General features: G+C 46.8%; 1 protein-coding gene across 1 annotated transcript in view; it reads right to left on the bottom strand.

Moving 5' to 3' along the window:
* Positions 1-305: 305 nt before the first annotated feature.
* Positions 306-12795, bottom strand: part of LOC107296142 (perilipin-3) — a 16481-nt gene continuing 3991 nt past the window's right edge. Inside the window, exons 2-6 of the mRNA XM_029285987.1 lie at positions 11747-11942; positions 9929-10011; positions 5552-6011; positions 3062-3261; positions 306-833 (exon numbers count right to left, since the gene is read on the bottom strand). Coding sequence (XP_029141820.1) covers positions 306-833; positions 3062-3261; positions 5552-6011; positions 9929-10011; positions 11747-11942 — 1467 coding nt within the window. The remainder of the gene's footprint in view (positions 834-3061; positions 3262-5551; positions 6012-9928; positions 10012-11746; positions 11943-12795) is intronic.

Genomic DNA, 12795 nt, shown 5'->3' on the forward strand with positions numbered 1-12795 from the left:
GTTTCTCTTTCCACAGGGACTGAAGTTCCCCTCTTGGAAATTGGGACTCCTTCATCTGACCTTTTGGGAGAAGGCCTCCAGCATCATGGAGTGGGGGCTGGGGGGCATTGTAGTTGGGGAGGAAGGGCTGCAAAACTTTTAGGGCAACTTGCCCAACCCTTCAGAGGCTCACAGGGATGTCCGCAGGGTGTGGTCAAAGAAGATGGTGGTCCCAAGGAGGCCATCAACGCTCTGTTGTGGTCAACACCTGGAGACACTTGACTACGCCTTGTGGACAGCCCTGGAGACTTTGCCTCTCCTTACTCCTAGTTCTTCTCTTGGGGGGCCTTCTCAGACCCCGCTAACAGCTCCTTCAAGGCCCCCATCGCCTCTGTGGACTCTCCCGGGTCCTCCTCAGTTGCCTTCTCCATCCTCTTTGCCCTCTTAGCTGCCACCTTCTCCAACGAGGGTGCCCTGGCCTCTTTGCCTGTCTCCTTCAGCTGCACTGTCCTGCTCTCCTCCCGGGGGGTCCCGGATCCTCCTTCCTGGGATCGGAAGGGCCCCACGATCCAATTCAGAGGGGTGATCTGGATGAGGTGTTCGGCCAACGTGTGGAGAACCTCTCGGGCGTGGGAGATCACCTCCTGGCTCTGGGTGAGGAGGCCGGAGGGCAGATCCCGGAAGGACTCGGCGGAAGAGAAGGAGCGATGGAGCTGCTGGAAGTTACTCTGAGTCTGGTCCACTCTTTCCCGGAGGTTCCTGGGCAGCACTTCCACGGTGGACATCAGCCAGGTGTAAGCAGGACTCAGGTCTTGGATGAGGGATCGCAACATGGCCAAAGTCAACGGCTCGACCTGCGGAGGACAAATTTGGTGCATCACCAACATGAGCACAGCTTTGCGATTGTGACTTTGTGATTGTGACTTGCACCGAACCAGTGTTTTTCAAACATGGCCTCTTGAAGGTGGGGGGACTTCAACTCCCAGAATTCCCCAGCCAGCATTCTGGGAGTTGAAGTCCACCTATCTTCCCCAGCCGGCTATGCTCCTGGCTTCTGCAGGGAAGGTCAAAGTGGAGAACAAGCCGATAGAGATAACATTGAAGTACACACTGACGTACACACCCCTGTGGTCTCTATGACAATCTTTCTCAATCTCAGTAACTTTCAGATGGGCGGGCTTCATCTCCCAGAATTCCCCAGCCAGCATAGCTGGCTGGGGAATTCTGGGAGTTGAAGTTCACGTATCTTAAAGCAGCCAAATTTGGAAAGAAAAAAACCTGCAATGAACAATAGTTTAACATGCAATAAATCCACCTAGTCATAAATCGAGAATTACTTGTACTTGAAAGCATAGAATACCTGCTGTGGCGTGTTTTCTTTCTTTCTTCTTTCCTGATCCTCTTCCGGCTGAATTTGGGTCCATTTAAGCAAAATTTGGTTAAGTTTCTGTTGTGCTTCCTGGAACTGACTCCCGGCGCTGTTTTTCACGTGTTCCACCTGCCAGCCAAGCAGAAATCAAAACAATTTAAGAAAGCAGTGTAATACTATTCAGCTTGTAACCCGATGCAGGCAGTCCTCGACTCACGACCGTAAATTGAACCTGCAATTGTAAATCGCGTTTGTAATAATAATAATAATAATAATAATAATAATAATAATAATAATAATAATAATAATAATAATAAAAAAAGTTGGAAGGGACCTTGGAGGTCTTCTAGTCCAACCCCCTGCTCAGGCAGGAAACCCTATATCATTTCAGACAAATGGCTGTCCAGTCTCTTCTTAAAAACTTCCAGTGTTGGAGCATTCACCGCTTCTGGAGGCAGGTAGTTCCATTGGTTAATTGTTCTATCTGTCAGGAAGTTTCTCCTTAGTTCTAGGTTGCTTCTCTCCTTGATTAGTTTCCATCTGTTGCTTCAAGGAGACAAGCAACCTGGAACTAAGGAGAAACTTCCTGACAGTTAGAACAATTAACCAGTGGAACTCCTGAAGGTCTAGCACTGGGGTGACGGTGCGCGTGCCCAGAGAGAGGGCTCTGAGTGCCACCTCTGGCACCCGTGCCATAGGTTCGCCACCACTTCCCTATACCATTTAAGACAAATGGCTGTCCAGTCTGTTCTTAAAAACTTCCAGTGTTGGAGCATTCACAGCTTCTGGAGGCAAGGAGTTCCACTGGTTAATTGTTCTCACTGTCAGGAAGTTTCTCCTTAATTCCAGGTTGCTTCTCTCCTTGATTAGTTTCCATCTGTTGCTTCTTGTCCTGCCTTCAGGCGCTTTGGAGAATAGCTTGACTCCCTCTTCTTTGGGGCAGCCCCTGAGATACTGGAACACGGCTATCATGTCCCCCCTCTTCATTAAACTGGACATACCCAATTCCAGCAACCATTCCTTATATGTTTTAGCCTCCAGTCCCCTAATCATCTTTGTTGCTCTTCTCTGCACTCTTTCTAGAGCAGCGGTTCTCAACCTATGGGTCCCAACCCCATTTGGGGTCGATCGACCATTTCATGGGGGTTGCCAAGCAAGGCTGTCCGCCATTTTTCCCCCCTTTTCCGGCGGGTGCCTTACCTCCCTTGGGCTGGGCCAGCTGGTGGTCGGCCTGCTCCGTCTCTGCCGCTTGCCAGCTACGCCCCGGCTGGCGCAGGGGGCAGAACCACGCATGCGCGGCGCTCCCGGGCAGGGAAAGTCCTCGACTTACGACCGGTTGGGTAGTCCTCGACTTATGACCGGTTTAGTCCTCGACTTACGACCGGTTGGGGGTCACAGCATTAAAAAGGTTGAGAACCACTGTTCTAGAGTCTCAGCATCTTTTTTACATCGTGGTGACCAAAACTGGATGCAGTATTCCAAGTGTGGCCTTATAAAGCAGGTCGTTGCACATCGGAACATGACCCCACCCCAAACCCCCAATGACCACCTGGATGCTGCAACCGTCGCTAAGCGTAAAAGATGGTCATAAGTCACTTTTTTCAATGCCATTCTAACTTTGGATGGTTGCTAAACGGACTGTTGTACGTCAAGGATTACCTGTCCCTTGGATTGCACTGCATCCTGGCTGATTTGAACCCAGGGCCGGCTTACCAGGTTAATCACATGCTGGAGCTGGGCGAGCATGTCCTGAGTGTTTTCCTGGACCACATGAAGCCGGTTCAGGGAATGTCGGTAGACCCGGGAACGGAGTTTGCTGGAGAGGGACCCCAGGCGGACGAAATAGCTCTGCTCCCTCTGCTGCTGGTCGATGGCGGCCTGGCTGACGCCGTGGACCTCCGTGGCCAGCTGGGCTGCAGGGAGGACAAAGCAGGTGTGAACAGATCCCCTCCCTGCCCAGGAAGGATCAGCACACACCCCCCCCAGGGCTTTAAAAACATCCTGAATTCATCCCAGCCTTTTCATCTTCAAATTTTACGTGGTCAGATTCCCTCGTTTGCCTGCCTTATGGGTCGCCTATGGATGAGAGTGCTCGCCCACAAGAAAGGGAGGGAGGGAAGGAAGGAAGAAGGGAAGGAAAAAATGAAAAAGAAAGAAAGGAAGGAAAAAATGAAAAAGAAAAAGAAGGAAAGAAAAGAAAAGAAAAGAAAGGAAGAATGGAAGAAAGAAAGAAAGAGGAAGGAAGGAAGGAAGGAAGGAAGGAAGGAAGGAAGGAAGGAAGGAAGGAAGGAAGGAAGGAAAAAATGAAAAAGAAAGACAGAAAGAAAAAGAAAGGAAGGGAGGAAAAATGAAAAAGAGAAAGAAAAAGAAAAAAGAAAGGGAGGGAGGGAGGGAGGGAGGGAGGGAGGAAGGAAGGAAGGAAGGAAGGAAGGAAAAAATGGAAAAGAAAGAGACAAAGAAAAAGGAAGGAAGGAAGGAAAAATGAAAAAGAGAAAGAAAGAAAAAGAAAAGGGAGGAAGGAAGGAAAAAATGGAAAAGAAAGAGACAAAGGAAAAGGAAGGAAGGAAAAATGAAAAAGAAAAAGAAAGAAAAAGAAAAGGAAGGAAGGAAGGAAGGAAGGAAGGAAGGAAGGAAGGAAGGAAGGAAGGAAGGAAGGAAGATGGGTAGACAGATTTTGGGAGAACTGATTTCAGGCGCCCCTAATCCAGGGCCTTATTGACTGATTGTATACATTTATATAGACAGTCCTCCACTTTTGACCATCATTGAGCCTGGCAATTTGGGTCAAGCGGTCTCAAAGTGGGCCACCAGGTGAACAAACCTATTTTTAGGATCTCTTTTGTGCTGGTGGCTAAGTGAACAACATGCTTGAGAAGCCAAAAAGCACTTGCAGGGAGACCAAAATCCTCCTGCAGTGGAGAAGGTAAAAAACGCTCTCCTATCCGCGGGGACTGCTCCTCCTGGTTGAACCTGCCCATCACGCTCCTTACAACTTGAGGGTCTGCTACGTGACCGGACCTGTGCTTAGAAACTATTTTACGGCAGTTGTTAAGCGAATGGGGTGGTTGTGACAGTGGTGATTGCGGGCAGTCCTCGACTTACGACCACAACTGAGCCCCAAATTTACGTCGCTAAGCGAGAAATTTGTTCAGTGAGTTTTGCCCCATTTTCCTTTACATTTATTTATTTATTTATTTATTTATTACTTTAATTTATATCCCGCCCTTCTCCCGAAGGACTCAGGGCGGCTTACAGGCAATAAAAACGGAACTATACAATAAATATCTAAAAACAATTAAAATATATATTAAATAAGCCTGTTATTTTTAGAAAAGTTATAAAATCCCTATTAAAATCCCTATACAATCCCCCCCCTNTGGAGCGCTTTAAATGTGGTAACCAACACCTTGAAGCGCACCCGGAAGGCTACCGGCAGCCAGTGCAGCTCACGCAAAAGCGGTGTTATATGGGAGCGACGAGTCCCTCCCAACACCGCCCGCGCGGCCGCATTCTGGACTAGCTGGAGCCTCCGGATGCTCCTCAAGGGGAGCCCCATGTAGAGAGCATTGCAGTAGTGACACAGTTGCTAAGTGAATCTGGCTTCCCCATGGCTTGTCGCAAAAGGGGATGATAATAATAATAATAAAGTTGGAAGGGACCTTGGAGGTCATCTAGTCCAACCCCCTGCTCGAGCAGGAAAGGCCTATACCATTTCGGACACATGGCTGTCCAGTCTCTTTTTAAAAACCTCCAATGTTGGAGCATTCACCGCTTCTGGAGGCAAGGAGTTCCACTGGTTAATTGTTCTCACTGTCAGGATGTTTCTCCTTAGTTCTAGGTTGCTTCTCTCCTTGATGAGTTTCCATCCATTGCTTCAAGGAGAGAAGCAACCTAGAACTAAGGAGAAACTTCCTGACAGTTAGAACAATTAACCAGTGGAACCACCTGCCTCCAGAAGCGGTGACCCCGGGACACTGCGACCGTCGTAAATATGAACCGGTTGTCAAGCATCGGAATATAAATCACGTGACCACGGGGGAATGCTGCAACGGTCATTCAGCGTGGAAAAACGGTCGTAAGTCCCTTTTTTGGAGCGCCGTTGTAACTTTGAATGGTCACTAAATGAACTGTCGTAAGTCGAGGATGGCCTGGATTGGGTAATCAAAGGTGTGGTATTGAAGAACGTGGCGCCTCTGCTCTTACCGAGCTCTTCTTCAGACACAGGAAGATAATAGTCCACCATCTGCTCCGTCTTATCCAACATGGTGTCCACCCCGCTGGCCACGGCTTGCCGGAACAACGTGGCCATCTCCACCCCTTCCTGGAGAGCCCCCGAGCTCTGCATTTGACGGGCGGCGTTGACCGTGGTGGACACTACCGATCGGGTCAGGTCAACGCCTTCATTGAGGGTCTGCTTGCCCAGCTTGACCACGTCAGCCGCCCGGTGAGTCATGAGACCCTTGGCTCCACTGGCGGCGCTCCGGGCCGTGCTGACGGTGGAGTTCACCACGGATTTGGTCAAGGTGATGCTGTCCTGGACAATGTCCTTGGTCAGGCTGACAGCGGCGGTCACTTTCTGGGTCACGCGGCCCTTGGCTTCGCCGGCCGCCTGGACGGTGGAAGAAACCACCGTCTTGGTCAAGGTGACGCCGTCTTCAAAGACCTAGAAGGAGGAGGAGGAGGAAGGTCAAAGGCCGAGCGAGAATCATTGGGTGGGGATTCAGGAGCAAGGAAGTCCGAGATGGGAAGGTCTCAGGCACTTTCATATCCCAAAGATTTGGGACGCTGGGATGGGTCCAGCAAGGATGGCCGGTCATCTGAGATAACCTGCAAATGAATTCATCTATGTATGCCCCAAAATCTCATTTTAATGTATGCTGATTAGTACATTTAAAATGACAATAATGTTATTATTCTATTCTATTCTATTCTATATTCTATTCTATAGTATATTCTATTCCATTCCATTCTATTCTATATTCTATTCTATATTCTATTCCATTCCATTCCATTCTATATTCTATTCTATTCTATTCTATTCTATTCTATTCTATATTCTATATTCTATATTCTATATTCTATATTCTATATTCTATATTCTATATTCTATATTCTGTTCCATTCCATTCCATTCCATTCTATATTCTATTCTATTCTATTCTATTCTATTCTATTCTATTCTATTCTATATTCTATTCTATTCTATTCTATTCTATTCTATTCTATTCTATTCTATTCTATTCTATTCTATATTCTATTCTATATTCCATTCCATTCCATTCTATTCTATTCTATTCTATTCTGTTCTGTTCTGTTCTGTTCTGTTCTGTTCTGTTCTGTTCTGTTCTATCCTGTCCTGTCCTATCCTATCCTATCCTATCCTATCCTATCCTATCCTATCCCATACTCTATTTTATATACTATCCTATCCTATATTCTATTTTATATACTATCCTATCCTATTCTATATTCTATTCTATATCCTGTCCCATCCTATCCTATATTCTATTCTATATCCTACCCTATCCTATCCTATCCTATATTCTATTCTATATCCTATCCTATCCCATATTCTATCTTATATCCTATCCTATCCTATCCTTGTACATTTTTGTGCAAAAAGCAGGGAATGGTTGAGTGGAAAACTCCAATTAAAATCAGAGAATGACTCTGGAGCCACTGAGTAAAATATACAAAGAGTCCTCCACTTACAACCGATCACTTAGCGACCATTCAAAGTTACGACCTACCTGAAAAAATTGAGTTACAACGCAGTTCTAAAGTTCCGATGTCACTCCCCCCTCAGCGGTAATCTTCAACTTAGGATTGTAACGGAGTCTGCCGATTACAGTTGTATGTTGTGACGGGTGTAAGTCGGGTCGGTCAAGTGGCTGTGGTTTATGACCGTTTTGTCAAAAAAAAGGGACATTACATCCAGTTTTCAGCAAAACTGTGCCCATAGCCAACCGTGGGTTCGCTTAATGATGGCAGTGTTCATTTAACGACTGCAGCGTTCACTTAGTGGCTCCCTCAAAAAGGTTGCAAAATCAGGTGGATCGCGTGAGTGACCTGCTTTATGACCGTCACAACTTGTGACTGTAATGGACTGGCTTCGTTACGGTTGTGTGTTGAGGACTATCTGTATTTGCAAGAATACGGTGAGTCTGCGGGGTTCTGTAAAATGGACGGTTTTCCTGCAGACGTTTCATTCCCCTGCTAGGTCACGTCATCAGTGTAAGGAGGAGTGAAGATTGCGGATATCCCAAAGGTGCTTTTTTTTTTCAGGAGGCAACTGGACTTTCTTGTTTTTCCTTTGAAGATGTTTTGCTTCTCCTCCAAGAAGCTTCCTCAGCTCTGACTGGATGGTGGGGAAGGATTTATACTCCTTGCAGACAGCCGGTCATTTGCATCCTTTTAGAGAGTCGTTGAGGCCACTTGGAGGTTTATCTGTGATACGACATCTTCCATCTCCAGTCTACAACACGGTCCTTTCAGCAGTTCCAAGAAGGGTTTAATAATAATAATAGTTGGAAGGGACCTTGGAGGTCATCTAGTCCAACCCCTTGCTCAGGCAGGAAACCCTGCACCATTTTGGACAAATGGCTGTCCAGTTTCTTCTTAAAAACTTCCAGTGTTGGAGCATTCACTGCTTCTGGAGGCAGGTTGTTCCACTGGTTAATTGTTCTCACTGTCAGGAAGTTTCTCCTTAGTTCTAGGTTGCTTCTCTCTTTATCTGTGTCACCTGAGTAGTGCAAATGGCTGAGGACACAGACAAATCTCCAAGTGGCCTCAAGGACTCTCTAAAGGATGCAAATGACCAGCTGTCTGCCAGGAGTATAAATCCCTCCATTTCCCACCATCCAGTTAGAGCTGAAGAAGCTTCTTGGAGGAGAAGCGAAACGTCTTCAAAGAAAAACAAGAAAGTCCAGTTGTCTCCTGAGTGCCTGGATGACTGAGTATCTCCCGAGACATTAAGTTTGCTGATAGTTTTTCTATCATGATCTCTTTACAGATATTATAATAGATTACAAGTTCTTGATAGATAGGAATTCGGCCAGCTCTGGGGTGGAGTTCCTTCACTGCTCCTTTATCAGATTCAGTTTCTTGTTTATCCAGATGTTAATTGCTGGGGGGAAAAATATGTTGTGCCCTGTTTCTTTCCTCCCTTGTCTTTTAATTGTACCTTTTAAAAAGAATCTCTGGAATCATAGGGTTGAAAGGGAGCTCTGAGGTCATCTAGTCCAACCCTCTACTGCAGTGGTTCTCAACCTGTGGGTCGGGACTCCATTTGGGGTCGATCGACCATTTCATGGGGGTCGCCAAGCAAGGCTGTCCGCCGTTTTTTTTGTCCGCCATTTTTTTTGTCTGCCATTTTTCCCCCCTTTTCCAGCGGGTGCCTTACCTCCCTTGGGCTGGGCCAGCTGGTGGTCGGCCTGCTCCGTCTCTGCCGCTTGCCAGCTACGCCTTGGCCGGTGCAGGGGGCAGAACCACGCATGCGCGGCGCTCCCGGGCAGGGAAAGTCCTTGACTTACGACCGGTTGGGTAGTCCTTGACTTATGACCGGTTTAGTCCTCGACGTACGACCGGTTGGGGTCGTGGCATTAAAAAGGTTGAGAACCACTGCTCTACTGATTCACTATATGACGAAAACTCCAGTGACGAGGAAGGAACCTCTCCTTGCCGTAACCTCTTCCACTGAGGGAGAGATCTAACCATAAAAAAGGTCCTATCAACATCTAATCTATATCCAGATTCTTGAATTTTTGCCTTATTTATTTATCCTCTGGAGCAAGTGAGAAGCAGTCCTCGATTGAAGACCGTTCAAAGTTGTGACGGCTCTGAAAAAAAGTAACTTAGGACTGTTTTTCATACTTACGACCATGGTCACGTGATCAAAATTCAGACACTTGGCGACTGATTCGTATTTATGAAGGTCGCACTGTCCCCGGGGTCACGCGATCCCCCTTTTGTGACCTTCTGACAAGTAAAGTCACTGGGGAAACCAGATTTGCTTAATGACAGGGTTGCTAACTTAATAACCGCAGTGATTCACTTAAGAAACATGGCAAGAAAAGTTGTAAAATAGGGCAAAACTTTCTTAACATATTTCTCACTTAGCAACGTCAATTTTGGACTCAGTTGTGGTTGTAAGTTGTGGACTATTAAAGTTTCAACCCTCTAGAGTGGGGGTGGGGGACAACTACAGGCATGGCCCTTTTATGACTTGTGGACTTCAACTCCCAGAATTCCTCAGCCAGCATGGCTGAGCGTGGCTGGCTCAGGAATACTGGGAGTTGAAGTCCACAAGTCATAAAAGGGCCATAGTTTCTCACGTCTGCTCTAGAGTAGGGGTCTTCAAACTTGGCCCTTTTATGACACGTGGACTTCAACTCCCAGAATTCCTCATCTGGCTGATGAATTCTGGAAGTTGAAGTCCACGTGTCATAAAAGCAATGTTTATGTCCACAACTCTAGAGCAATGTTTCTCAACCTGGAGGAACTTTAAGATGGGTGGACTTCAACTCCCAGAATTCCCCAGCCAGCAAGGTGCATTGTGGGAACTTTGCTAATTTATGTTACCTGGTAAGTTGGTTGATGAAGAATTGGCAGTTTTTTCTCCAGCTTGTCCAAACCCTTGCAAGCATAGTCGTTCATGGTTGCAACTAGGAAGGAAGAAAAAAAAACATTTTTAAACTTTTGGCCTTAAGTCAAACCAGCCTCACACTATGTTTCCGTCTGAAACAGTTGCAGGACTTGGGTTTGGCTAGTCCAGGGGTAGGCATCCTTGGCTCTTTTATGATTCGTGGACCTCAACTCCCAGAATTCCTAAGCCAGCTCAGGAATTCTGGGAGCTGAAGTCCACCAGTCATAAAAGAGCCAAGGTTGCCTACCCCTGGGCTAGTCTAAAGAAAAGAAGAAATAGGGGAGACATATAGCAGTGTTCCAGTATCTGGGGGGCTGCCACAAAGAAGAGGGGGTCACGTTATTCTCCAAAACACCAGAGGGAAGGACGAGAAACAATGGATGGAAATTGATCAAGGAGAGAAGCAACCTGGAATTAAAGAGAAACTTCCTGACAATGAGGACAATTAACCAGTGGAACAGCTTGCCACCAGAAATTGTGGGTGCTCCATCACTGGAGATTTTTAAGAAGAGGCTAGACAGTCACTTGTCTGAGATGGTGTAGGTTCTCCTGCTTGAGCGGGGGGCTGGACTAGAAGACCTCCAAGGTCCCTTCCAGCTTTGTTCTATTCTTATACTAGATTAAAAAGAAAACACGTACCTAATATATTATGATTTATTTAAAATTATTTAGGCCTGACTCTTGTTGCAAAGAGCCAAAATGGTACAATCTATTTGGCTGAAAACATCCTAGTTTATAAAAGAAAAGGGGATTGGGTTTATTTGTAAAGCAGGAGTTAAAGGGAGAAAAGATGGGAATTCTAAATGTGCTCAGATTTCTAAACAGGCTAGTTTCAGCAGTTTGCAAACAAGGATTGTTGTTAAAAGGTTTTCCCTGGATATTTTACAGAACTGCGTAGACTGAGGGCCTTTGAACTTTGCTCCAGAGAGGAACGGGTTGGAGTAGATGACCTCCAAGGTCCCTTCCAACTTTATTATTATTATTATTATTATGGATCATCGCACAGTCAGCCAGATGTTCAGACTGGATTTGGCATTTTTGTCTACCTATCGAGTCCTTCCCAAGGACGTGGGATAGGCAGATGTGGATGTTTGATGGTATTACAGATCTCGTCGCAGGATGGAGGCGAATCCTAGTAAGGCCGCCTTTTGCAATTGACTAATGGTGAATTTGTCAATGCCAATGGTGTCCAAGTGGTGCTCCAGTTGTTTTGGGATTGCACCCAAGGCGCCTATGACTATTGATACTATTGTTGTTATTATTATTGGTACTATTGGTGGTATTATTATTATTATATTGATATTATTAATTATATTGATATAATTAATAATAATATCAATATAATAATTATATTGATATAATTATTATTATTATATTGATATAATTATTATTATATTATTAATATAAATTTAAATAATAAATAATAAATTATTGGTAATTATTGTTGTTGTTGTTAGGTTCTGCTCACTTATTAGATCAGGATCATTTTGGGGGCGGGGGGAGATGTCGCAGGTGGTCAAACCCCACTGAATTAAACTGCCAAGCAGGAGAAAGGTGGAAAAGATGAAAATGTCTGATGTATTCTCTTCACAAGAAGGGGACAGAAGCCTGGAGATAGGGCCTGCAAAGAAACGTTTACACCATGAGGACTAGCAACCTGACGGCAGTTCAAGTGGCGCTTGAAGCTTGAAACGCTGCAGAAGGGAGCTCCAAGCAGCCAGCCGGACTCTTAAAGGCAGCGTTTGTGGACTCACTCTGGGGTTCAAGGTGGGGCAGGAGAGGCCGGGCACCCCCTCGGGCACTGCCCACGGCGACGGCGGCCACCATCTCGACGATGTTGCAGGCGGTGTTGACGCAGGGGTAGGTCTTCTTGGCATACTCGTACATGGAGGACCAAACGTCGTACGCAGAGCTGACCAAGGGCAGGTTGGTGACCCTGGTCACGATATTCTGGAGGGGAGCGAGAAAGCGGATCTCAGCCGGGATCCCTGGCCAGAGACCAGCTGCTTCCCAGATGCTTCTACAGCAGTGATGGCGAACCTTTTAGAGACCGAGTGCCCCAAAACTAGCCCCGCCCTGCTCCGCCCCCACCCCACCCACCGCCCCGCCACCCGCAGGGCCACTCACCACCTCCATGGCCCGCCGCAGATTGCCCAGGCGACCCAGCAGCGCCATGGTGGCCATGCCCTCCGCCCGCGCCCTGCAGCATCAACTGCGCATGATGGAGCGCGAGGGCGGAGTCTTGTCCCCGGTGCCCAGCTGCCATGTCCTTGGTTGTGCTGCTCCGTGTGGGCCGTGCTTTGGAGCGACTCTCCTCCGGGGGGGCTTCTGGTGAGGAGGGGGTCGCAGGGGGAGGCGGGGCTGGGGCGATAGCGTGCGTGCCCGCAGAGAGGACTCTGAGTGCCGCCTCTGGCACGGGTGCCATAGGTTCGCCACCACTGTTCTAGAGTGCCTGGACTATACCTCCCATCACCTCTGGGTGTTGCCCTTTGTGGCTGGGGCTGATGGGAGTGTCCTCCCTCTGGGGATCCTCCCACTACTCTTGCTAAGCCTTCTGACCCTGTCGATATGGGGAGTCGGCTTGTTTACAATTTATTTATTTATTTTATTTATTTATTTTTCATAATTTATATGCCGCCCTTCTCCCCACGGGACTCAGGGCGGCTCACAGCATATTAAAATAACACAACACAAACAACACAACACAACATTTCCCCTATAAAAGCCAATTAAAAACCAGATATTGATAGTCTGTGACATTATTAAAATCATTAAAAATTATCCCTATTTAAAATTCACCCTA

Source organism: Protobothrops mucrosquamatus, unplaced genomic scaffold, assembly GCF_001527695.2.
Source record: "Protobothrops mucrosquamatus isolate PMUCROS unplaced genomic scaffold, P.Mucros_1.0 scaffold2662, whole genome shotgun sequence".
NCBI lineage: Eukaryota > Metazoa > Chordata > Lepidosauria > Squamata > Viperidae > Protobothrops > Protobothrops mucrosquamatus.